At 21.9% G+C, this 24,881-nt stretch overlaps 2 protein-coding genes across 4 annotated transcripts; one reads left to right on the top strand and one right to left on the bottom strand.

The window, feature by feature from the left end:
• Window positions 1–5,827: 5,827 nt before the first annotated feature.
• On the bottom strand, window positions 5,828–6,672 carry LOC128964392 (trypsin-like). The gene is made up of 2 exons (XM_054310982.1): window positions 6,453–6,672; window positions 5,828–6,325 (listed from the first exon to the last, which is right to left on the bottom strand). The coding sequence occupies exons 1-2, from the start codon at window positions 6,660–6,662 to the stop codon at window positions 5,828–5,830; spliced, it is 708 nt and encodes a 235-aa protein (XP_054166957.1). The 5' UTR covers window positions 6,663–6,672.
• A 1,972-nt stretch (window positions 6,673–8,644) lies between these two features.
• LOC128964005 (serpin B4-like) lies at window positions 8,645–23,039 on the top strand. Of its 3 annotated transcripts, XM_054310562.1 has the most exons (5): window positions 21,011–21,071; window positions 21,427–21,609; window positions 21,703–21,849; window positions 21,935–22,249; window positions 22,335–23,037. In XM_054310562.1, the coding sequence occupies exons 1-5, from the start codon at window positions 21,047–21,049 to the stop codon at window positions 22,961–22,963; spliced, it is 1,299 nt and encodes a 432-aa protein (XP_054166537.1). In that variant the 5' UTR covers window positions 21,011–21,046; the 3' UTR covers window positions 22,964–23,037. The 3 variants fall into 3 exon arrangements, with proteins under 3 accessions (XP_054166539.1, XP_054166537.1, XP_054166538.1); XM_054310564.1 differs by lacking the exons at window positions 21,011–21,071; window positions 21,427–21,609; window positions 21,703–21,849 and adding exons at window positions 8,645–8,823; window positions 8,917–9,042 and having other exon boundaries at window positions 22,335–23,039; XM_054310563.1 differs by lacking the exon at window positions 21,011–21,071 and having other exon boundaries at window positions 21,290–21,609; window positions 22,335–23,035.
• The last annotated feature ends 1,842 nt before the right edge of the window (window positions 23,040–24,881 follow it).

Raw genomic sequence — 24,881 nt, forward strand, 5'->3', positions numbered from 1 at the left:
TGCCAATAAAATAAGTCTTTTAATAATAATTTTAAAAATTATAATTAATAATCAAAAGTTTATTTAAAAAATAATTATAATAATCAAAATTTTACCTCTAATGAGGCTTTTAAAATACATTCAAATTTATTAGTTTTATTATTATCATGATTATTATTATTAAAATCAATAATATTATTTAAATAATTATTTTTATCTAAATAATTATTTGTAGTGTTTGACAGAATTAATTTAATACATGATGTTAACATGGTTGATTTATTATTATTTTTACAAATAAATAATTACTATCAATTAACTAATGATTGTGAATTTCTTATAATAACAATTTTTAATTTAATAATATAATAGATAAATAATAGTTGTTTAATATATATTGTTAACCATTTAACTGATTACTGTGTAACTAAAACGAAACGATTAATAAATTTAATATTTATTTTATATAATAGCAAAAATCGATTAAAAATACAAAACAAAACATTTTATTGTAAACTATAATTTTTGTCAATAAAATGCATTACTGTATTAGTTATTGTAATTTATATCAATATTATAAATCAATAAAATTCATTATATAAACTAATGATAACTATTATTTGTAAAAATTTTGATTAAATTTTATTCTTATATTTTTACTATACATTGATTTTATAAATAAGTTATATTATAACAACAGTTTATTAAATAAATTATTTGTTATATTAATAATACAGGCAGTTAAATTGTTGTTTTATATTTAATAAAAATATACAGTTAATTATTATTTCAAATTTTTATGATATGTTTTTAGATAAATAAAATATTTTTTTTTTAAAATAATTTAAATACTGTCATTAAATTTATAAATATATAGTAATTGTAATAACTATTACAACTTTAAAATTTTTGTTCAATAATTATAACTATTCTGTAATTAAGTATTTATTATATTTTATTTATTGTTTATTTTGTTGTGAGTTTAAAATGTTTGATAACTGATAATAAAATACTTGCATTGAAAATGTTTATTATACAGTTAAAACTTTATTAAAACTATTTTTCAATTGAATTCATAATTCACTAAATCTATTAATTTAATCATTTTAGTATTATTATTGATATGTAAATTTTAATATTTCAATGACTAGAACAATGATTGATAATAGTAAACCAAATATAATAAAATAAATTAGTAATTTAATATTATCAACACAAATTACATGAAACTTATTATCATATTGATTAATAGTATTGATAATATAATAATCATTATTAATATTATTATTATATTGAATTAGTCGATCGTATTTTAATTTTTCTATCCGATCCATAATAGTATTAACTAATAAACGCCATAATATGAGACCAGATTCCCATAGAATAACAAATCTGGAAATATAGTAAAATTTATCTTTTTTAAAAAAAGTTAAGTTTTTTTTGTCAAAAAATGTTATAAAATTATAAATTTACTTTTGTTTAAGTTTTGATTTTAGATTTTCATCCAAAGATTTCCTAACAAAAATACCGGATATACCTAACAACTGGTTATACTTTGACTTATGTAATGGTATTGTTGGATACATATTAATAATCTTATCGATATATTTTTCACCATTTATTACTACCGTTTGACCGCTAATTAATTGATGTACAAATTTTTTAGATTTAATATTTTGAAATAGAAAATCTTGGTACAATAATGATGGATATTTTATCTTAATATTAAAAAATTAATTTAATTAATTAGTTAATTATTAATTTTAAAAATTTTTTATTATGTAATTACCTTTAAATATCCATTATATACATAAGTGAATTTTGCAATCAAAACAATCAATTTGTTTTGATTGTTAATTATATCATCAAGGTGATCAATAAATGTTAGCGGTTTATGTGAATATCTTGATAGCATATCACTATTTAACAATTGTGACCAAAAAAAACAATTGCCTAACCAAATGGCAAATATAATTTTCGACACTGATCCATTTAACATATAATTGCTTATAACAGCTACAGTATTAATAGAAAATAAAATAAATTATTATTAAATACTATTTGAAAAAAACAATGCATTTTCATGTACATACATTTACTAATTAGTATTAACAAGTGATCTAGTGTAGTACATACAACAGTATTATTCAAGTCAAATGGTTTGTCCCGGTTTGTCAAATATTTTTGGATCCATGTATTAATTATGATTACTATTATACTAAAAATAAACATAGAAACTATGACCAACCATATAGACAAACTATATTTGGGCAACAATTGAAACTTTATCGCATAGCCAGTATAATCGCCAGATAATATTGTTAGAAAATTGTGAATATTAACAGGGTAAATTGAATCGCATAATTTAAACAAATCAGTTTTATAAACTAGCATGAGCGTTATAAGGTCACTAGACTAATTAATAATAAATAAAATTATACTATTATTTTTTATATTAAAAATATTAATTAGTTTATTTAATTACATTATTTTTAATGGATTTCATTGTTGCTGTTATTGTGCCATTTAATGACTTACTAGTTATTGGTATAAAATATATCCTATTAAAATAATTTTATTTTTTATTAAATATGATTTTTATGTTTCTTAAATTATTTATAATTAAATTAATTTTATTAATAAAGAAAAATATATTTATAATTACCTGCAATTCAAATAATTTACTATTATTTCTATTAGGATTACAAATTCGTTGCATATATTATAATATTTGCCATTAAATTGATTTATCTTTAATAATATTTAAAAAATAATAATTAATAACCATTTTATTTTTAAAAATATCATAATATAATATTAAAAATTAAATATATTTATGATAATCAAGATTTTACATTTACTGAGGCTTTTAAAATACATTCAAATTTATTAGTTTTATAATAATAATTATTATTATTAAAATCAATAATATTGTTAAAATAATTATTTTTATCTAAATAATTATTAGTAGTGTTTGACAAAATCAATTTAATACATGATGTTAACATTGCTGATTTATTATAGTAATTATTAATTTAGAAATAATTAATATTATTAAAAATTTATTTTTAATTTAATACTATAATTGATAGATTTGTAATTTTGATTGATAGATAGTTTTATAATAAATTATTTAATTAATAGTTATTCTAATTATTTATTTTTAATTTAATTTTAAACATTAGTTTAAATAAATCAAAACAATTACTGAATTTAATGTTTATTTTATAACAATAAGCAACAATTGAATTTTATTAAACTAAAAAAATACGAAACAAAACATTTAATTATATACTTTAGTTGAGTAAATAATGTACATTTTATTTTAATTTATATCAATATTATTATATTATTATAGATCAATAAAATTCATTATAAGTAAATATAGATTTATATATTATTTTAATAACTATTATTTGTATAAATTTAATTAAATATTATTTATTTTTACTATTTGTTGATTGCATAAATAATTTTTATTATAGTAGCATTTTAATAAATAAATTATTTGTTAATGATAATAAATATAATACAGGCAGTTAAATTTTTGTGTTATATATATTATATTTATTGATTTATATTTGCAAAAATATAATAAATTATTATTTGAAATTTAAATGTTTTTTTTAAATAATAATTTAACGTACTTTAATAATTTAAATACAAATTTGAATTACTAATTACTATTATCATTTTTAAAAATTTATTGAATTATGTAATAATTATAACTTTTCTGCAATTATGTATTTACAGTATTAAATTATTTATTGTTTATTTTGTGGGTTTAAAATGATTTAATACAATATGCAATAAATGTTTTGATAACTGTTAATAAAATAGTTGCATTAAAAATGTTTTTTTTTTTTTAATAATAACATTGAAAAACTTTTAATGTATTAATTTAATCATTTTTATAGTGCAATACCGGTAATCATGTGAACTACTATTTATGTAACACTTTGTGTTTGAAACATTTTATCACATATTTACTTAATATCAGTAATAATTTAGATATTATTGCACAATATAATCATTTAATAATTATAGTAAATTTTATATTATTAAAAAAATATTTTGTTATAAATAAATTTCATTAAAAAAATAGTTAATATTTATTTTTATTTTGTTAAATACTATCATGTTTACAATATTATTTATTTTAATACTAATAATAAAAAAGTAATTTAATTATAACTGTAGATGTACTATAGATAAAAAAAATAGCTAATAGTTATAAATGTTTATTACATGTGATAAAAAGTTTTAAAAATTATCAAAATATTTGCAAAATAAGGTAATACCTATTTTTTAATGATAAATTATATAAGCATTTTAATGTGATTTCAATTGAAAATTGAATGTCGCAAATCAAATACCAGTATTTCATTTATTACAGATATTAGAGATTAAATAAAAAAAAACTTAAGTAAATATTATTGTATTATAAACACTACAATAAATATATTTTCGTTCAGTTTAGTCAATAAACAACATTTGTTTTTTTATTTAATTGATAATAAAATAAATATTTTTTTATACCCAGTATAAATATAAATAGAAATGTTTTTTTATAAATTTATTATATATATATTTCATTTAGATATTTTGTTCAATTAAAACTTATAATTATTACAATTATAAAGAAAAAAGTTTATTGTTTTTATTAGGAATATTATGTTTAAGTGTTGTTAATATTTTAATAATTATAATATTAATGTCAAACACAATGAAACAAATATTAATTTTAAAATATCTCTTATTGTTGACCATTATTATCAATTTGGTTGTCTGTGTCTGGCTTTTGGTGATAAAACCCAAAGACAACACTACCGATGGAGACCATAATATTCATCCGATTCTTACGCCATTATATTCAGCGCTTTCGGTACTGTTTTCGCTGTTGTTAGGCATAACCGGTGTCTACTATGGCAGCGAAACAATACTGGCCGCCTATAGCATACTAACTGTCCTAATGACTCCCATATCCATACTGGTTATGTTAAGAGAGAAATTTTATTTGCATGTTATCTGTAATTTTATGGTCTGTTTGATGACACTAATACTATTGCAATTATTGCGAAAACATAATAATAATAATAATACAAATACAAGTCAACGACAACAACAGTCACCTACTAATGAAAGTACGGCCAGTAATGCTGGTAATAGTAGTGATAAACCACCAAATTATGAGGATATTGAACACTTAGATGACCAGTACTATCCAATACCTCCAGCCTATGATAAACTGTTTGGTCACAAGAATAATGGCACAACACTTGTTGTGGTAACTGTTTAAGTGATAAAATTAATGTATAAAATAATTATTTATAAAAAAACATAATTGACTTATCAAATGATTTGATAATAATTTGTGATAATAACTACAGAGTTGTGTAATATATAAAATGTTTGTTTCAAATGTCAACATTTAATTAATTAATTTATTTTCGTTGTTGTAAATATATTTATTTATTTTTTTGTATTTATTATATTGTAATATAATCTAACAAAAAATCAATTACTTAATTTCTAAATAATTATTATTAATTTTATTTACTGTACAGTATATTTAATATCTATATAAATTATGTTGTTATACATACATAATATTACAATAATACATTAGTACAGTATAATTGTTAAATAACAATGTTTTTTTAATATAAACTTAATTATTTAAATAATAACAAAAATAAAATTAATTTTAATTACAATTTGTTAATATTTTTTTTGTTGAAAAAATAAATATGATATTTAATTAATCAATTCAATTTATTATTTTATTTTTTTATAGAAATTATATTATATTTGATTTATTTATATTTAAACATTATTTAAAACCAGTTTAAATACCGGTCACATACTTAATCCACGGCAGATAAGCTGAAACTTTGGTATAGACACCGGGTGTGTCTACTCGGGCACATCCTCTACCATATGAAGTGATGCCCTCAATAACCCAAACCCCGTTATTCAGTTGACAGTTAAGTGGTCCTCCACTGTCCCCCTGACAGGCATCTCTGCCACCCCTATCATAACCGGCGCATATATTTGTGTTCCAACGAAAATCTTGTGGATACCGTTCCCGACAGTAATCATTGCTACGTATAGGCAGTCGTACTTCTTTAAGCACCGACGGTGTTCGTCCGCCGTCTCCCGTTTCCTCAGTTTTACCCCAACCGGTAGCCATACACGAGTTGCCATCCGATTGAATGCTATCATCAGTTGGCAAACAAATCGGTTGCAAATGACTGTGTTGTCCATTAAAATCTAAGGGTCTGTTCAGACGTACCAGTGCTATATCATTGCTCTGATCTGCCTTATTATAACCATTTAAATAAATCTAATTTGATTTTTTGTTTGTTTGTTTGTAGTGATAGATATATAGATAGATAGATAAATGGTTAGTAAAATATCATATAATATCATACAGGTATATAAATATAGCAGTTATCAGTCAGATTACATACATTAGTGGCATATCTGATGACTCTTGTAGACGATTCTCGTTCTTCGATGTTGTGTTCGCCTAAAATTATGGTAACGTTTCCCAATCGATGGTCATCGCTATCGAAACAGTGTGCGGCCGACAAAATATATTGGTCACTAATGAGTGTACCGCCACACATAAACTCGCCATATAAGCCATTTTTTAGTTTCGGTATCCTAAACAATGCCATCCACGGCCACGCCATACGCTGGGAATATTGGCCGCCAACAATTCGGCTGACATCCGAATGACCACATCTACCGTTATATACGGACAACGATTGTCGTATAAATAGTATTACAAATATAAATAAATTTAGTTTACTATAAAACATATTTTTTTTCTATTTTTTCTTCTAAAATACTTATAGATTACAAATACAATGTATTATTTGTTAATACTTTTTTAATATATAAAATGTTTCTCTTTTTATACATTTTATTAATTAAAATCAGTTGATAATGCTAGATAGTTAAATTCAATTAAATTGTTACGAAATTTTACATGATAAATTTATTTTTTGTTGTTGTCAAAATACATCTTTTTTTATTTTTTAAAAATCAATTAATTATATAATTAATATTATATGTGATATATACAGGTATACAGTAATCAAATCAATTAACTAACCAATTTTAATGTTATTTATAAATTATAGCTTGAATTTATGAAAAGTTGAAAATAATTTATTAAAAGTTTTAATTATTTATAAAATTTGATTTTAGTCAAAATTATGTATATTTGAAGTTAGAATATAAAAATATAGATTTATAAGCATGTATCAGTATTTAATAGCCTTATTATAGCAATTTTAAATTAATTATTTTTTGAAATTGTCAATTTTATTATTAAAAACTTAAGTATTTTTGCATTAAAATATTCAAAGTTTAAAACTTGTCAAAGTTCTCTAAGTCTAAAACTATATATTTTTATTAAATTAAAGTTTTATTATAATTTTATACTAATTTTTTCAATAAACTAGTTTTGTAAAATAATCAGAAAATTTTGAAAAAAAATTTCTTATAATTAATAAATCGGAGGATTCGGGCTATTATTTATAATATAATATACAACATTGAAATTGATTAACTAGTATTTAGAGGTATTAACATTTTTATTTAGTTAGGAGTTATTTAGTTGTTTTGATCACTGTATATACTTAGTTTTTTTTATTACAAAATAACAATTTTATTAATTTATAATTAATATAAAAATCTGTTTATTAGGATATACTTATTATTAATCTAGTTAATTGGTTAATCAAATAATTGTTTTTTTGTTAAAGTACAACAAGATTATGAACATAATTGTTATAAAAAGTTATTGACATTTATATTACAACATTTGAACAAATTTAATAAATGATTTAATATTTGCTTAATTTGTTTTAGTAGTAATAACAATATAAATTAAAGTTAGATTTTATAGCGAATTTTATTAAAGTTAGAATATTTTAAAATTATTTATTATTATTTTTAAATATAGTAATATATAATAAATTTATTGTGTGTTAAATAAAAAAAATTTTTAAGTTATTGTTAAACTATTATAACTTAGCAATAACTTCTCAACATATAATTTGAATTAAAATAATGTACAAAAAAATGAATAGAATAGTTAATGATTTATAATAATTATTAATTACAGGAAATACAATATTAATGATTATGAACAATAGACCAAGTTTAAAGTTAATAAATAATTAATAACAAACAAGATTAATATTTTTATAACTTACTTTTATGCAACTAATTATTATTAATATAGATATAATATAAATATATAAATGTTTTAGATCTTTAATTAATTAATAAAAATTAAATTATACTATACAATTATTAATATATTGGTTGTTTACATATTTATAAAAATTAGTAATTAAAGTATCATATTTATAGTAAGATTTTTTTAAATTATAGTTTTATTAATATTAAAATTTAATAATTATTTATAAATTTATTATAAAAATTAATTAATTTACAAATATGTTAATATATGTAATTTATAGTAAATTATATATTTATTAACATATTTGATGTTTTAAAGTTTGAAATTTGTCACCATTTTATAATTATAAATTTATGATTTAATAAAAATTATTATAATATAATAAAGTTATCTTATCATTAATTAAAGCATAATTTGTAGATTTATTGTCATAAAAATGATAATTTTAGTAATATTGTCGATACTGTTAACCGGTTTAATGGCTAGTAATTCAACCCAAGGGTTGGATTCATCTGAAAATTTGGTGATTCAGTCAAACAATGAATTTTCATTCAGAATATACAATATGTTAGCCAAAGATGACAACGATATCATCTCTTCGTTTTCAATAATATCGGCATTAAGTCTGTTATGTTATATAATACTATATATTGTTATATAAAATAATAACTATTTTAAATATTAAGTTTTTTATTGAAATATCATTTTACTGATAGGTATACTAATGAACGGCGCAAACGATAAAACACTCGACAATTTGAAGACATTTCTTGGATTTCAAAACAAAAAGACAAATGAATTAATTAGTGATCAAACTATTAATGAATTGTATGAAAACAAAAGTAAGTAAATATAAATATTTTTTATTTATTAATTTCAAATTAATATACTAAACCTGCGAAACTATTTAATTGTCTATTTTTAAGACATTGAATATAAAAACAATTTGAATAAAAGACAAGAAAACTATCGTTATTTTATAAATTTGAAACATCAGTTAAATATTGCAAATCTTGTCGTACGAAATGATAGTGAAGTACTTAAACAAGAGTTTGTGGACGCAATACAACTGGCATTTAGAGCACAGGTAGATAGGGCTGACTTCAAACATAATTCAGTGGCAGAGACTGACAAAATTAATCAATGGATTAGCAAACAGACAAACAATAAAATACAAAAAAATATTTGACACAATCGATGAACAGACATCTCTTATACTATTAAATGCGGTTTATTTTAAAGGTATAAACGGTTTTTAATAATTATTATTATTATTTAATTATATATAAATTTATAAATAATTAGGTAATTGGGAGGAAAAATTTTTAGATTGGAGGACTAAAAAGTCTGAATTTTATAATAACGGCGACAATAATAGTAATGTTTTGGTCGACACAATGACACACACAGATGATTATAATTACTTTAGTTCACAGGAGTTAAACTCAGTGCTCATTGAATTGCCGTATAAGGGAAGGGAAATGTCTTTTATTATTGTATTACCAAATGATAGAAACGGTTTGTCAAAACTCAAGACTCAGATAAATGCCATAAACTTTGACAAAGCATTCAAATCAGTGAATAGAAAATATGTAAATATATTTCTACCAAAGTTTAAGTCAGAAAAAGAGTACGATTTGATGAAAGATATAAATCCCAAACCAATTGCATTGACCACTGAAGCAGATCTATCACGACTGTCCACTTCATGTGATCAAACTGTAACTCAAGTCAAACACAAAACCTTTATATCTGTGGACGAAGAGGGGACCGAAGCGGCGGCCGTCACAGCTGTTTCAATGGCTGGTCCGTTGTCAGCTATTTTTCATCCCCCACCTATTGAGTTGCGTGTGGACCACCCGTTCCTCTATTATATTATTGACAAAACTAATGGTATGATTATGTTTTCCGGACAAATCAATAAACTTTAAAAATTTTTAAAAAATTTAATTACAAATGAAAAAGATATAAATTTAAAAACTAATTAAATATCTTATCTAAAACTAAAAATATCCCAATAAGTCACAATCATTTTTAAATGATAGTCGATTACCTGTTCCTCTAAAATATATTATAATATGTATTATTATTATTAAAAACTCTTAAAATTAGAGTATTTTATATTTTTATTAACATATTAATTTGTTTATCATATTATAAATAAAAATTTAATAAAATTAAAAAAATTTCACATTTTTATTAATATATTATTTTTGTATTGTTTAGTAAATTTTACATTTTATATAATTTGTATATTTATCAGCAAAAAAATGTTATGTTTAGTAATTATGTCGATACTGTTAACCGGTATAATGGCTAACAATTCAATCAAACAATTGGATTCATCCGAAAATTTGGTGATTAAGTGAAACAATGAATTTTCAGTCAGAATATACAATATTTATAATATATTTATATTTAATTGAATTCATCACTTATTCAGGCATTTCATACAAAAAATATTGAAAATTTATTTATTTTTACCAAAGTTTAAGTCAGAAAAAAGAGTACGATTTGATGAAAGATATAAATCCCAAACCAATTGCATTGACCACTGAAGCAGATTTATCACGACTGTCCACTTCATCTGGTAATCAAACCGTAACACAAATCAAACACAAAACATTTATATCGGTGGACGAAAAGAGGACCGAAGCGGCGGCCGTTACATCTGCTAAGAGTTAAAAACTATATTAATATTCAGACAATTGAATTTGAATTATGTCTTAATTCTGGTATTCAATTCAATCCAATGGCGATAACCGGAAACTTTAGTCAAATAAATACTTCGGGAATTACAGTACAACCGTATTCACTGCTAAATGAATGAATTGATTCAAACAATAAACACAAACACTGTTTAGTTAGCCGACAGTTAAGTGGTCCACAAATAGTCACAGTTATGATGACTGTTATCGCTCTTATAGTTGGCCGATAACTAATAGTTTTTGTTGTTGTTGTTGGTATTCAATGGCCAAAACTACTTCATATTGATTAACAATTATTATCACACAAACCGTTTGCCATAAAATATAGTCTGATTTTGGGGATATCATAATTGGGTAGTCATTGGGCAATGAAATTGTGTGCAAATAAATTTGTTGTCCATTCAATTCTAATGCTTTGTTGAATTCAATTTATTTTTTAAAATATTATTAAATGTTGTTTGAGTATCAAATCATTTATAGACCTATTAAAAAATATTAATAAATGAAAAACACAAAACTATTATATCTGTCGATGAATACGGAACCGAAGCGACGGCCGTTACAGCTGTTGTTATGGTCAGTCGTTTGAGTCTTCGTATTATTTCCCCACCGATTGAATTTCGTGTGGACCACCCGTTCCTATACTATATTATTGACAAAACTATTATGATTTTCGGACCAATGGCAATGTTGTAGATACTTATAAACTGGATAAAATTGTAATTGGTCATTTTTTAATTAATTGTATGATTGGCCAGATAATTTATATTCGACTATTTAAAAAATTTATAAATGATAGTCAACTGCAATTATCTGGCCAATCATATAATTTATTAAAAAATGACCAATTACAATTTTATCCAGTTTATAAGTATCTACAACATTGCCCTTGGTCACTTTTTAATCAAATTTATTGTTGACCAGATAATTGTAATTAATAGCATCGCCGCTATCATCGCCGCCGCCGCTGTTAAAGACTCTCTGTTTAAATAAACTATTATTATTATAAAAAAAATGAAAACAAAAATTTTTGTCTAATAATGTCATACTTTTCTCAAAATACTTAAAAATTTTGATATAAATAATTTACTATATTATATGTAAATACAATGTATACTATATTACAGTATATTGGGTGCACTTTTATTATACATTTTTTATCATAAATAAATAAATATAATTTTATGCATATTTAATATAATGTAAATTTATTTGTGTTTCTAATTATTACTAAATATACTGTACTTTCAAATCTGTTAAATTCCTGACAGACTTTGAATCCACGAAATTTTATACTAATAATAAATAACACAATTTATTAATTAAAGATCTAATATTTATAACTAAAACTTTTATAAATAATTTTAATAATTTTAAAAAATTTGATGATTAAAATAGCAAAATAAATAAAAATAAATCTAGAATTTATTTACAAAATATTAGCATTATTTTTGTTTATTTAATTTAAATAATTACTACAATTAAAAACATATTGAATTTATATTTTAAGAATAATTATATTATATTTAGAAATTAATTTCTATATTATATACAAATATTATAAAAATATATTTAATTATTTAATTTTGTCTAAAATTGAATTCCAGTCACACTTTGAATCCACGGAATATATGTCGAAACTTTGGTATAAACAGCGGGACTGAAGGGTTGAGCGCATCCACTGCCGTATGAAGTGATGCCCTGAAGAATCCAAACACCGTTAGATAGACGACAGTTGAGTGGACCTCCACTATCCCCCTGACAGGTATCTCTGCCGCCCTGTCTATAGCCGGCACATACTTGAGTGTCCCTATTGAACGACGACTGCCATCGCCACTGACAAAACTGATTGTCCACAAGAGGTAGTCTAACCTCTTGTAAAATGTTAGGAAAGACTCCTTCGGGCCACAATAGACCCCAACCGGTGGCCACACACGAGTCGCCAATCGGTTGGACACCATTTGTAGGCAAACATATGGGTTGTAAATAACTGTGCGCTCCTTTGAGATCAAATTTTTCGTTAACTTATTTTATACTTTTTTAATATTCTAAAATAGTTTAACTAGGTTACAAATATAACATTATTTTATTAGTAAATATTTGTTTAAAAAATAAAATTTATTTTTTAGTAGAAATATCTTCTAGAAGCTTATTAATATATTTATGTCATATATCATCATTATATTTAAATTTTAATAAAATTTCACATTTTAAAATAATAAATAAATTTCATCATAAAATATTCATAAATTCAGAAACATAATTTAATGCAAATAATTTTAATTTTATAATTACAAAATTTAGAAAAAGTTAAACAAAAAATTCTATAAATTTACCAAAATATTAAAAATATATAAGATATATAAAATCAAAATCATTAAATCAATACAAAGCTATTTAGTGTTATTTTTCATTGTTTCAGTAATCCAATCATAATAATTAGAAACTTTAGTGTAAACAGACGGCCTTCGAGTAGAAATGCAATCATGAAAACCAAAAGAAATAATTCCAGTCAGCAAATAGTCGCCATCAAAGGATCCAATTAATTGCCTACACATTAGTGGTCCGCCACTGTCACCTTTACATACTCGCTCTTTATTATTACCGGCACATATTTGAGTTTTTTTATCAAACTTCTTCTGTGGTATATTATAATAAGATTCACATTTGGTATTAGGAAAGATTTTTTGACTGGCCTGTTGTACAACATTTGCTGTATCATTATTATTATTTATATCACCCCAACCGGTAGCCACACACGATTTTTTATTTATTAAAATATCATCATGTGTCAAATCTATTTTACCAAAACCTTCTTTAAAATTAACTTTTTTATCTAATTTTAATAATGCAATATCATGATAATAGGATTCTTTCTTATAAGTCGGATATATAAAAGCCTTGTGACAAAAAATATAATAATAATATTAATAATAATAATAATAATAATAATAATAATAATTACTTGTGAAGATTTCATTATATTTGGTCCAGAAAAAAAATATCTTCTTATAACACTAACTTCGTTGGTACCAGGTGATAATTTTATATCATCCAAACAATGAGCAGCCGTCAAAATCCATTGGTCTCCGATTATACTACCACCACAAATTGTGTGCTTTCCCTGAATATAAGGTATTTCAAGAAGAACCATCGATGGCCAGTCTTTTTCGGCAGTATCTCGTCCTATCGCTCGAGTTATATCAATAGTGTCTGAATTACAGATTTCATAGATCGACCACAAACTCTGTACAATAGCAAACAATAATAATTTTGATAAAAATTTAATATAAATCATTTTTAATAATTTATTAATATTGTTATAATATACTAAGATTTAATATATTAAATTATATCAAAATATAATTATAATTTTTTTAATAGAAATTTCTTCTATTTATACTTTTAAATTTTTAGAATTTTTTTATATATTTGTATTATAACATATACAATATTAATTCATCATTTAAATAATAATTAATATTTTAAAACATGTTTAATATAATAATATACGCAATATTTTGAATTAATTACTTCAAACATGTTTTTAAAATTTTTATTTAAAATAAAAATAATTTTATATTGTTTCATTTTAAATTGTCTAGATTAATTGATTTAAGTAATAATTGTGTAAACTTCTAAAAAATAAAATAACAAAATATTATTTGTAATTTATTATCTTGTTTTATTTTATATTATAAAAATCCTCTGAAATATATTTATATTTCATTATATTAATATTAAACATAAATAATTATATTAAAGAATATTTTAATAAATTTAATTATAATTTAATATTAAACATAAAAATAACTTATTTATATTATTATGTTTAAGTACAGCTAAAATATTAATTTATATATATTTATTATTCTTAGATTCTTATAACTATATTCACATTACATTTTATATTAAGAATTATCTATTGTATAATAAAATAAAGTAAAAAATAAACTAGATTTTCAAAACTATTTTCGTTTTATTTAATTGCACTTAAAATAAAAATGTTAAGTCATATTAATTAATTAATAAAATCATCCATATTTTATAAAATGATAATTTAAAAAAATAGTTAAATGCTACTTAGTATTAAAATTATTTATATCATACAAAATATTAAATGTCAAAAATACATCCTTTTATGTAATATTTTTTTACAAATTAATCATATGTTTAAATTGTTAAAATGTGACATTTATAATATTTATTAAAATATGTTTTTAAGTTATAACTTATTAATTTCGTAACATTTTATTTAATATTATATATTTATTATTAAGATAATAATTGAGATAATTTAACATATTTGACTTAAATTTTAAACATCTTAATATTTGTTATTACTTTAATATTTATAGTATTTAGTATAAAAAAGTGTCATAATTATTAGCAATTGTGTTAGTTTGCACTAAATCATTTTAAAGATAACTATACTATAGATGTTTAGTATGAGTTTAAAATTTAAAATGTGTAAATGCATTATGTAGTCAATGAGTTATCGAAGTGAATCCAAACCGATTGAATATCGTGTGGACCACCCGTTCCTATACTATATTATTGACAAAACTAATGGTATGATTATGTTTTCCGGACAAATCAATAAACTTTAAAACTGTTTTTCTTAACTACTAATCTAACAATAATGCAATTAAAAAACTAATTAGAATTTCATTGATTTTTTTAATATAAAATTTATTTATATAATAAAAAAAGTGCAACAAATATTTGTATTGTATATTTTAAATGAATAATACTGTAAAATGTTTTTATGTTTTCGTTGAAATTATGTAAACGATTTATACAAAACGCAAAAAATGTTATGCAAATATGTTATTAATTTAATTATCTTTCAAATGTTTAGTACAGAAAATTTGATATTTAATATAAAAAATAGTTTATTTTTTTAAATAATTCTTCTTAGGTTTTATATTATCATCGATCCACTGGCGAAAAGCGAAAACTTCTAATTATATATTGTTTAAAAATATAATAAAACTTTCATCTATTTATACTTTTGATTATTTAGAAAAATTAATACTAAAATTACTATTTTAATACAATTGTAATAAATTAAAATCCATTAATCAATTGATAATTAATTAGTTAAAATTTCCAAACATTTGTGATGTAAAAATAATATATATATATATATTATTTGTTTAACCATTTGTTAATAATTTCTACATAGTTTAGTATTTTATATGTTAAACATATTTTTAATATTAATTAATTTAACAAAATGCATACTTATATGTATATTATGTATAAATATTAATAGTGGAAAATTATAAATAATAAATTAAATCAAAATTTTTTTTTAATTTAAAACAAATATTAGTTTTATAATATTATTAAAAATTAGTATAGTTGTATTTTACTAATATTATGTAAGATTTTAAATAAAATCAAGCAAAATATAAATTTTATTTAATATTTAAAAAAATTATCTAAGAAAGTATTATCAAAAACAAATTTTAGTCATAAATTATTACAAATACCTAATAAAAAAACATAAATTCACAACATTATAGTAATTAAAAATAATATTTATATGAAATAATACTGTTTTATCATATAATATTTATTACTTATCGTCTATACCTTATTATTGAGTATCTATATTAAAAAGCTATAGATTTCATAAAACTAATTTGTTTAAATAAATAATATTTAAAATATGATTATTTAAATAAATTAAAATATTAGCAAATAATTGTAAAAATAATTCAGTATTTTTATAATAAGTTTAATATTTATTATAAATTAATTTTTAAAAAATAAATCCTAATAATTTTAATATAATAGTTTTGTCTGTTTGTTTGTTTGTTTGTTTGTTTGTTTGTTTGTTTGTTTGTTTGTTTGTTTGTTTGTTTGTTTGTTTGTTTGTTTGTTTGTTTGTTTGTTTGTTTGTTTGTTTGTTTGTTTGTTTGTTTGTTTGTTTGTTTGTTTGTTTGTTTGTTTGTTTGTTTGTTTGTTTGTTTGTTTGTTTGTTTGTTTGTTTGTTTGTTTGTTTGTTTGTTTGTTTGTTTGTTTGTTTGTTTGTTTGTTTGTTTGTTTGTTTGTTTGTTTGTTTGTTTGTTTGTTTGTTTGTTTGTTTGTTTGTTTGTTTGTTTGTTTGTTTGTTTGTTTGTTTGTTTGTTTGTTTGTTTGTTTGTTTGTTTGTTTGTTTGTTTGTTTGTTTGTTTGTTTGTTTGTTTGTTTGTTTGTTTGTTTGTTTGTTTGTTTGTTTGTTTGTTTGTTTGTTTGTTTGTTTGTTTGTTTGTTTGTTTGTTTGTTTGTTTGTTTGTTTGTTTGTTTGTTTGTTTGTTTGTTTGTATGTGTGCACACTTCCTCAACAACCATTTTTTAATTCAAAGCTAAAAATATATTGTTATATTTTCAATTTTAATTTAAAGCAATGTTATTTCTATGGGAAATTTTAAATGATTATTGAGCTCAGGTAGGTTTTAGGGACAGGTAGGCTGGTGTCGTGTAATTACACTTTGCTATATTATATGAGTTACAGGGCACCGGGAGGTAAGCTACATGTGCTAAATTTTTGCAAAATTTTCTCAAATGCAAAAATTTTCAATTTGTGTTAAAATTTTCAATTTTTATTTAAAGCAATGTTATTTCTATGGGAAATTTTAAATGATTATTGAGCTCAGGTAGGTTTTAGGGACAGGTAGGCTGGTGTCGTGTAATTACACTTTGCTATATTATATGAGTTACAGGGCACCGGGAGGTAAGCTACCTGTGCTAAATTTTTGTAAAATTTTCTCAAATGCAAAAATTTTCAATTTGTGTTAAAATTTTCAATTTTTATTTAAAGTAATGTTATTTCTATGGGAAATTTTAAATTTTTGTTGAGCTCAGGTAGGTTTTAGGGACAGGTAGGCTGGTGTGTCGTGTAATTACACTTTGCTATATTGTGTGAGTTTATGGCACATGTTAGCTACATGTGTTAAATTTCAGTAAATTTTTTCAAATGCAAATTTTTTTTCGCAAAAATTAAATTTTCAATTTTTATTAAAATTATTTAAATATATATAAAAACTAAAATTTCTCAAAAGTTTAGTCGAATTAATGTGTATTGGTTCAGTAGTTTTGTTACATTAGGTTATGTAGTAGTTGTATAAACAAATTAAGTCTCATTCAAATTACTTATAGTAAATATTTTTAAATTAGTAAAAGAATTGTACGGCTATACATGTTGCTCGGGACAAACTAGTTGTTTTTAAAAAAATTTAAAATAATATAATTTGCTAATTTATTAATGCATTTTTAAGTTATAAGTTATATTATTTTTTTATTTAAGTAACTTTAGAGTTATTAACATACAAAATGATGACCCAAACACATACTAATTGTTTGCTATTAGACAGTTAGGTGTCCCCCCAATTGTTTACCTAATAGTTATAATATTTAATATAAAAATAAAATATTTAAATCTCATTATATCGGGAACAGCATATACAAACAAAATGAAAATTTATTTAAAAAATAAATCCTAAAGACATGTCCAACCGATTTGATCCGGATTTGTATTTTATTTATTAAATAATTTAATTATATTAAAACATTACTCTCGACTTTTAGCACATAAGTGTATCGGTTGGGTTAGAAATTGTTTTTAAAAAAAATTTACATATTATATAACATCTATGATTAAAACAGCGGTCATTTGAAGCAAATATGCCAATCAGTTATATAATTGAAGGTCAGGTCAAAGATCACAATCCATTTTAACTGAGAATCTCTTTAACAATAAATAAAATCTTTATATTAAAATATAATTAATCTAATATAAAATAAGTGAAATCTATAGTTTTTTAGTATAGATCCTCAAAAATAAGGTATAGAAGATAAGTATTAAATATTATATGAGTATTAAATGATTTTTATATTTTGCTTGATTTTATCTAAAATCTTACATAATATTAGTAAAATACAACTATACAAAAATTTTATAATATTATAAATAAAAAATAATTTTCCACTATTAATATTTATACATAATATACACATAAGTATGCATTTTGTTAAATTAATTAATAATAAAAATATGTTTAACATATAAAATACTAAACTATGTAGAAATTATTAACAAATGGTTAAACAAATAAAAAATCATACCATTAGTTTTGTCAATAATATAGTATAGGAACGGGTGGTCCACACGATATTCAATCGGTTTGGATTTACTTCGATAACCCGAACTTTTAAACATTAACTTAACAGCTGTAACGGCCGCCGCTTCAGTCCCCTCTTCATCTACAGATATAAAAGTTTTGTGTCTGATTTGTGTTACGGTGTGATCACCACATGAAGTGGACAGTCGTGATAGATCTGCTTCAGTGGTCAATGCAATTGGTTTGGGATTTATATCTTTCATCAAATCGTACTCTTTTTCTGACTTAAATTTTGGTAGAAATAGTTTTACATGATTTTCATTCATTGATTTGAATGCTTTATCAAAGTTTATGGCATTTATCCGAGTCTTAAGTGTTGACAAACCGTTTCTATCATTTGGTAATATAATAACAAAAGACATTTCCGATCCCTTATACGACAATTCAATGAGTCGTGAGTTTAACTCATCTGAATTAAAGTAACTGTAAACCTCTTTGTGATTCATTGTGTCGACCGAAACATTACTATTATCGGAGCCGTTGTTATAAAAGTTAGACTTAATAGTCCTCCACTGTATTTTATTGTTTGACTGTTTGCTAATCCATTGGTTAATTTTCTGTGTCTCTGTCTTTTAAACTTAATATTTAAAATCATAGTTTATAATATTTTATATAACAATATATAGTATTATATAACATAACAGACTTAATGCCGATATTATTGAAAACGAAGAGATAATGTCGTTGTTGTCATCTTTTGCTAACATATTGTATATTCTGAATGAAAATTCATTGTTTGACTGAATCACCAAATTTTCGGATGAATTCAACCCTTGGGTTGAATTACTAGCCATTAAACCGGTTAACAGTATCGACAATATTACTAAAACTATCATTTTTATGACAATAAATCTACAAATTATGCTTTAATTAATGATAAGATAATTTAATTATATTATAATTATTTTCATTAAATCATAAATTGATAATTATAAAATGATCACAAATTTTTAACTAATTATTATTATATTAACTTAAATAAATAATATTTATTAACATATTTGTAAATTAATTTATAAATTTTATAATAAATTAATAAATAATTATTAAATTTTAATAATACTAAAACTATAATTTATAAAATAATATGTTTATTTTCAAAAAAAAATTATAAAATATACTTTAAACAACAAATATATTACTAATAATATAGTATAATTTAATTTCTATTACTTTATTAAAGATCTAAAACATGTATATACATATATCGATATATATTAATAATAAGTAGTTGCATGTAAAAATATTAATTTTGTTTGTTGATAATTATTTATTAACTTTAAACTTGGTCTATTGTTCATAGTTATTAATATTGTATTTCCAGTAATTAATAATTATTATAAATCATATTAATTAATTAATTATTAACAACATTTTTTTGAACAACTATTCTATTGGTTTTTTATACATTATTTTAATTCAAATTTTATATTGAGAAGTTGTATTTAATTTATAATAGTTTAACAATCACTAAAAAAATTTATTTATCACACAATATATTTATTATATATTATTTTTATATAAATATATTATATTACTCTAGTTAAAAGTAATTATAAATAATTTTTTAAAATTTTCTATTCTTAATAAAATTAGCTATAAAACCTAACTTTAATTTATATTATTAATACTACTAAAGCTGTAGTGTATATTATGATATAATTATTATTAAATATGTTATCCAAAGATGACAACAACGACATTATCTTTTTGTTTTCAATAATATCGGCATTAAGTTTGCTATGTTATCTAATATTGTATATTGTTATTATGTATTTTTTATTAAATAAATTAATTTAATTATATTGAAACACTGCTCTTGACTTTCAACATACAAGTGTATCGGTTGGGGTATAAATTATGTTTTTTTTAATTTTACATATTATATAACATTACAAATAAACAAATATCTACTGTGTATTATACAATTTACATCTATTATTAAAACAGCGGTCATTGAAACAAATATGCAAACCAGATATGTAGTTGAAGGTCAGGTCAAAGATCACAATTCATTTTAATTGAGAATCTTTTTAACAATAAATAAAAATCTTTATATTAAAATATAATAAATCTAATTAAAAAATAAGTGTATTTTTGTTTTATTAATATTAATTAGTTAATTTATAAGCTATTTACAGTAAAATTATTACTACTTATAGATAAATGTATAATTTAATATATTTTTACTAACATATTGGTTGTTTTAATAACCAGTAATTGAATAAAGTTAGAAATTTGTCACCATTTTATTAATATTAATTTTGTTTTACTTGAAAATAGTTAAAATATATTTAATTTAATTTATATAATAATAATAATAATAATAAATTGTATAAAATGATAGCTTTAATAATATTGTCGATACTGTTAACCGGTTTAATGGCTAGTAATTCAACCCAAGGGTTGGATTTATCCGAAAATTTGGTGATTCAGTCAAACAATGAATTTTCATTCAGAATATACAATATGTTAGCAAAAGATGACAACAACGACATTATCTCTTCGTTTTCAATAATATCGGCATTAAGTTTGTTATGTTATATAATACTATATATTGTTATATAAAATAACTATTATTTTAAATATTAAGTTTTATATTGAAATATCATTTTACTGATAGGTATACTAATGAATGGCGCAAATTACAAAACACTCGACAATTTGAAGACATTTCTTGGATTTCAAAACAAACAGACAAATGAATTAATTAGTGATCAAACTATTAATAATGGATTTCAAACTATTAATGGATTGTATGAAAACAAAAGTATAGTAAATATAAATATTATTTATTTATTAATTTCAAATTAATATAATAAGTATATAAAACTATATAATTGTTTATTATTTAGGCATTGAATATAAAAAGCATTTGAATGAAACACAAGAAGACAATCGTTATAATGAAGATTTGAAACATCAGTTAAATATTGCAAATCTTGTCGTACGAAATGATAGTGAAGTACTTAAACAAAAGTTTGTGGACGCAATACAACTGGCCTTTAGAGCACAGGTAGATAGGGCTGACTTCAAGCACAATGCAGTGGCAGAAACTGACAAAATTAACCAATGGATACGCAAACAGACAAACAATAAAATACAAAAAATATTTGACATAATCGATGGACAGACATCTCTTATATTATTAAATGCGGTTTATTTTAAAAGTATTATTTGTTTATAAATTTATAATTTTTATTAAAAATTAAGTTATTAAATTTATAAATAAATTAACATTGTATTCATAATTAGGTGATTGGGAGGGAAAGTTTAAACAGTCGATAACTAATAAGTCTGTATTTTATAATAACGGCCACAAAAATAGTAATGTTTCGGTGGACACAATGTTTCGTACGGGTGATTACTTTTACTTTAGTTCACAAGAGTTAAACTCACGACTCATTGAATTGCCGTATAAGGGATCGGAAATGTCTTTTGTTATTATATTACCAAATGATAGAAACGGTTTGTCAACACTTAAGACTCGGATAAATGCCATAAACTTTGATAAAGCATTCAAATCAGTGAATATAAAATATGTAAAACTATTTTTACCAAAATTTAAGTCAGAAAAAGAGTACGATTTGATGAAAGATATAAATCCCAAACCAATTGCATTGACCACTGGAGCAGATTTATCACGACTGTCCACTTCATGTGATCAAACTGTAACCCAAATCAGACACAAAACTTTTATATCTGTAGACGAAGAGGGGACCGAAGCGGTGGCCGTTACACCTGTTGAAACGTATCATTTTCTTCGTGGTTTCAAATCCATTGTCCCACCGATTGAATTTCGTGTGGACCACCCGTTCCTCTATTATATTATTGACAAAACTAATGGTATGATTATGTTTTCCGGACAAATCAATAAACTTTAGAAATGACTAAATGAAACTTAAATGAAATTAAGAACTTATAAGCATTGATTGATTTTCTATGTAAACTATTTTATTTAATTAATAAATTTTATTGTTATAATAAATTTTTTTTTGTATTTTTTAAATTTTTTTTCATAATTCTGGATCTTTGTATAGCTCTAATATAACGATAGGTTTGATAGATAGTCAATAAGTATTTATTGTTTATATTTTATAGATTTTATAAATTATTAATGTATTAAATTAACTTATATTATATTATTGTTTATATTGAATCAATTAATTATATATTTTATATTACAAATTAATTGTAATATATATTATTTATTATATTTATTATATTATTAATTATTTATATATATATTATATGTAAAACATTAGTTGAGTTTTACGGCAATTGTTTATTAGGCGCACCAATACATTAAAAACTCATTGTATTTTAAAATTATTATTTTATTTAATTGTGAATTTGTTATACATTTGTAGTTAATATGTTGCAGTCGTAAGCACTGGCATATCAAAGCATAAAAGGTATGGTCAGTGCTATCCCTTATATAGGGATTTAAGTCAATATATTGACCCTTAAAATAGTCGGCAGTTATTTGAAAAGTAATAATGTTATAGAAAGTAAAATATTTTCTATTATTGGCAAAAATGTTAAATTTATGTCTATTTGTTAATTAAATTATTACTTATTTTATGTGAAATATTTCTATATATAAGTTATCATCAAATATAAAGTAGATATACTTTACATATACATTACATATCCTATAATATTATAGTATTATAATAATAGTCCTCTCAAAACATCCCAAACATACACAAAAAGTAGACAAAAAACTGATAATTTATAATTTGTATAATTAATTAAAAAAATTTAACTGTAAGTCCGCCATTCGGGTAAATAATTTCGGGTATTTTAGCGATGGTGGGGGCAATAGCAGTGATTTATGTGTAGAGCACATACACTATCCCTATTTTTTTCGGTTGGCATGTTTTCAAGCGGACTTTCAATAGTCGCGCTCACTATTAGGAATGGTGTGTTTATTATCATTGGAAAGTGTATTTAAAAACCTTTCCAATGATATATATCACCCCTTTCTATATTTTTTATATTTAAAGTTATACCACTTTTAGTGGTAGTAGTAAATAGCCGAGATTTTATGCAATATACTGTATAAGCCCTGAATGAATACACTTGTATTAATGCTGAAACAGATATCAATTGTAAGTTAAAACAAAAATATTTTATAATATATAATAAATATCTTAAATAAAATAGCAATTATTTTATTTTTTTAAATATAAACTTTTATTGATAGCTATACTAATGAACGGCGCAAACCATAAAACAATCGATGATTTAAAGATTTTTCTATGATTTCAAAACAAACAGACAAATAAAGTAATTAGTGATCAAATTATTAATAATTGATTTAAAAATATTAATGAATTGTATGAAAATAAAACTAAAATTTATTTACTAATAGACTATAAAATATATAAAATAATATCATTATATTTAATTGAATTCACTTATTAAGGCATTTCATATAAAAACTATTTGAATGAAACACAAGAAGACAATTGTTATGATAGAGATTTGAAACACCAGTTAAATGTTGCAAATCTTGTCGTACGTAATGATAGTGAAGTAGTTAAACAAGTGTTTGTGGACGCAATACAACTGGCCTTTAGAGCACAGGTAGTTAGGGTTGACTTCAAGCACAATACAGTTACAAAGACTCCATGGATCAGTAAACAGACAATAGTATTAATATATAGTTAAATATTTTCTAAACATATTTAACATAAAGTTTATTAAAATAAAAATAAAATATCTTAATCATCATAAACTAACTCTTCAATCGACACATTAATTATTTTTGGACACATATTGTAAATGTTTTGCACG

This window comes from Oppia nitens, unplaced genomic scaffold, assembly GCF_028296485.1.
Source record: "Oppia nitens isolate AA-2021 unplaced genomic scaffold, nextdenovo-longstitch-racon4-pilon3 scaffold8_pilon_pilon_pilon, whole genome shotgun sequence".
Classification (NCBI taxonomy): domain Eukaryota; kingdom Metazoa; phylum Arthropoda; class Arachnida; order Sarcoptiformes; family Oppiidae; genus Oppia; species Oppia nitens.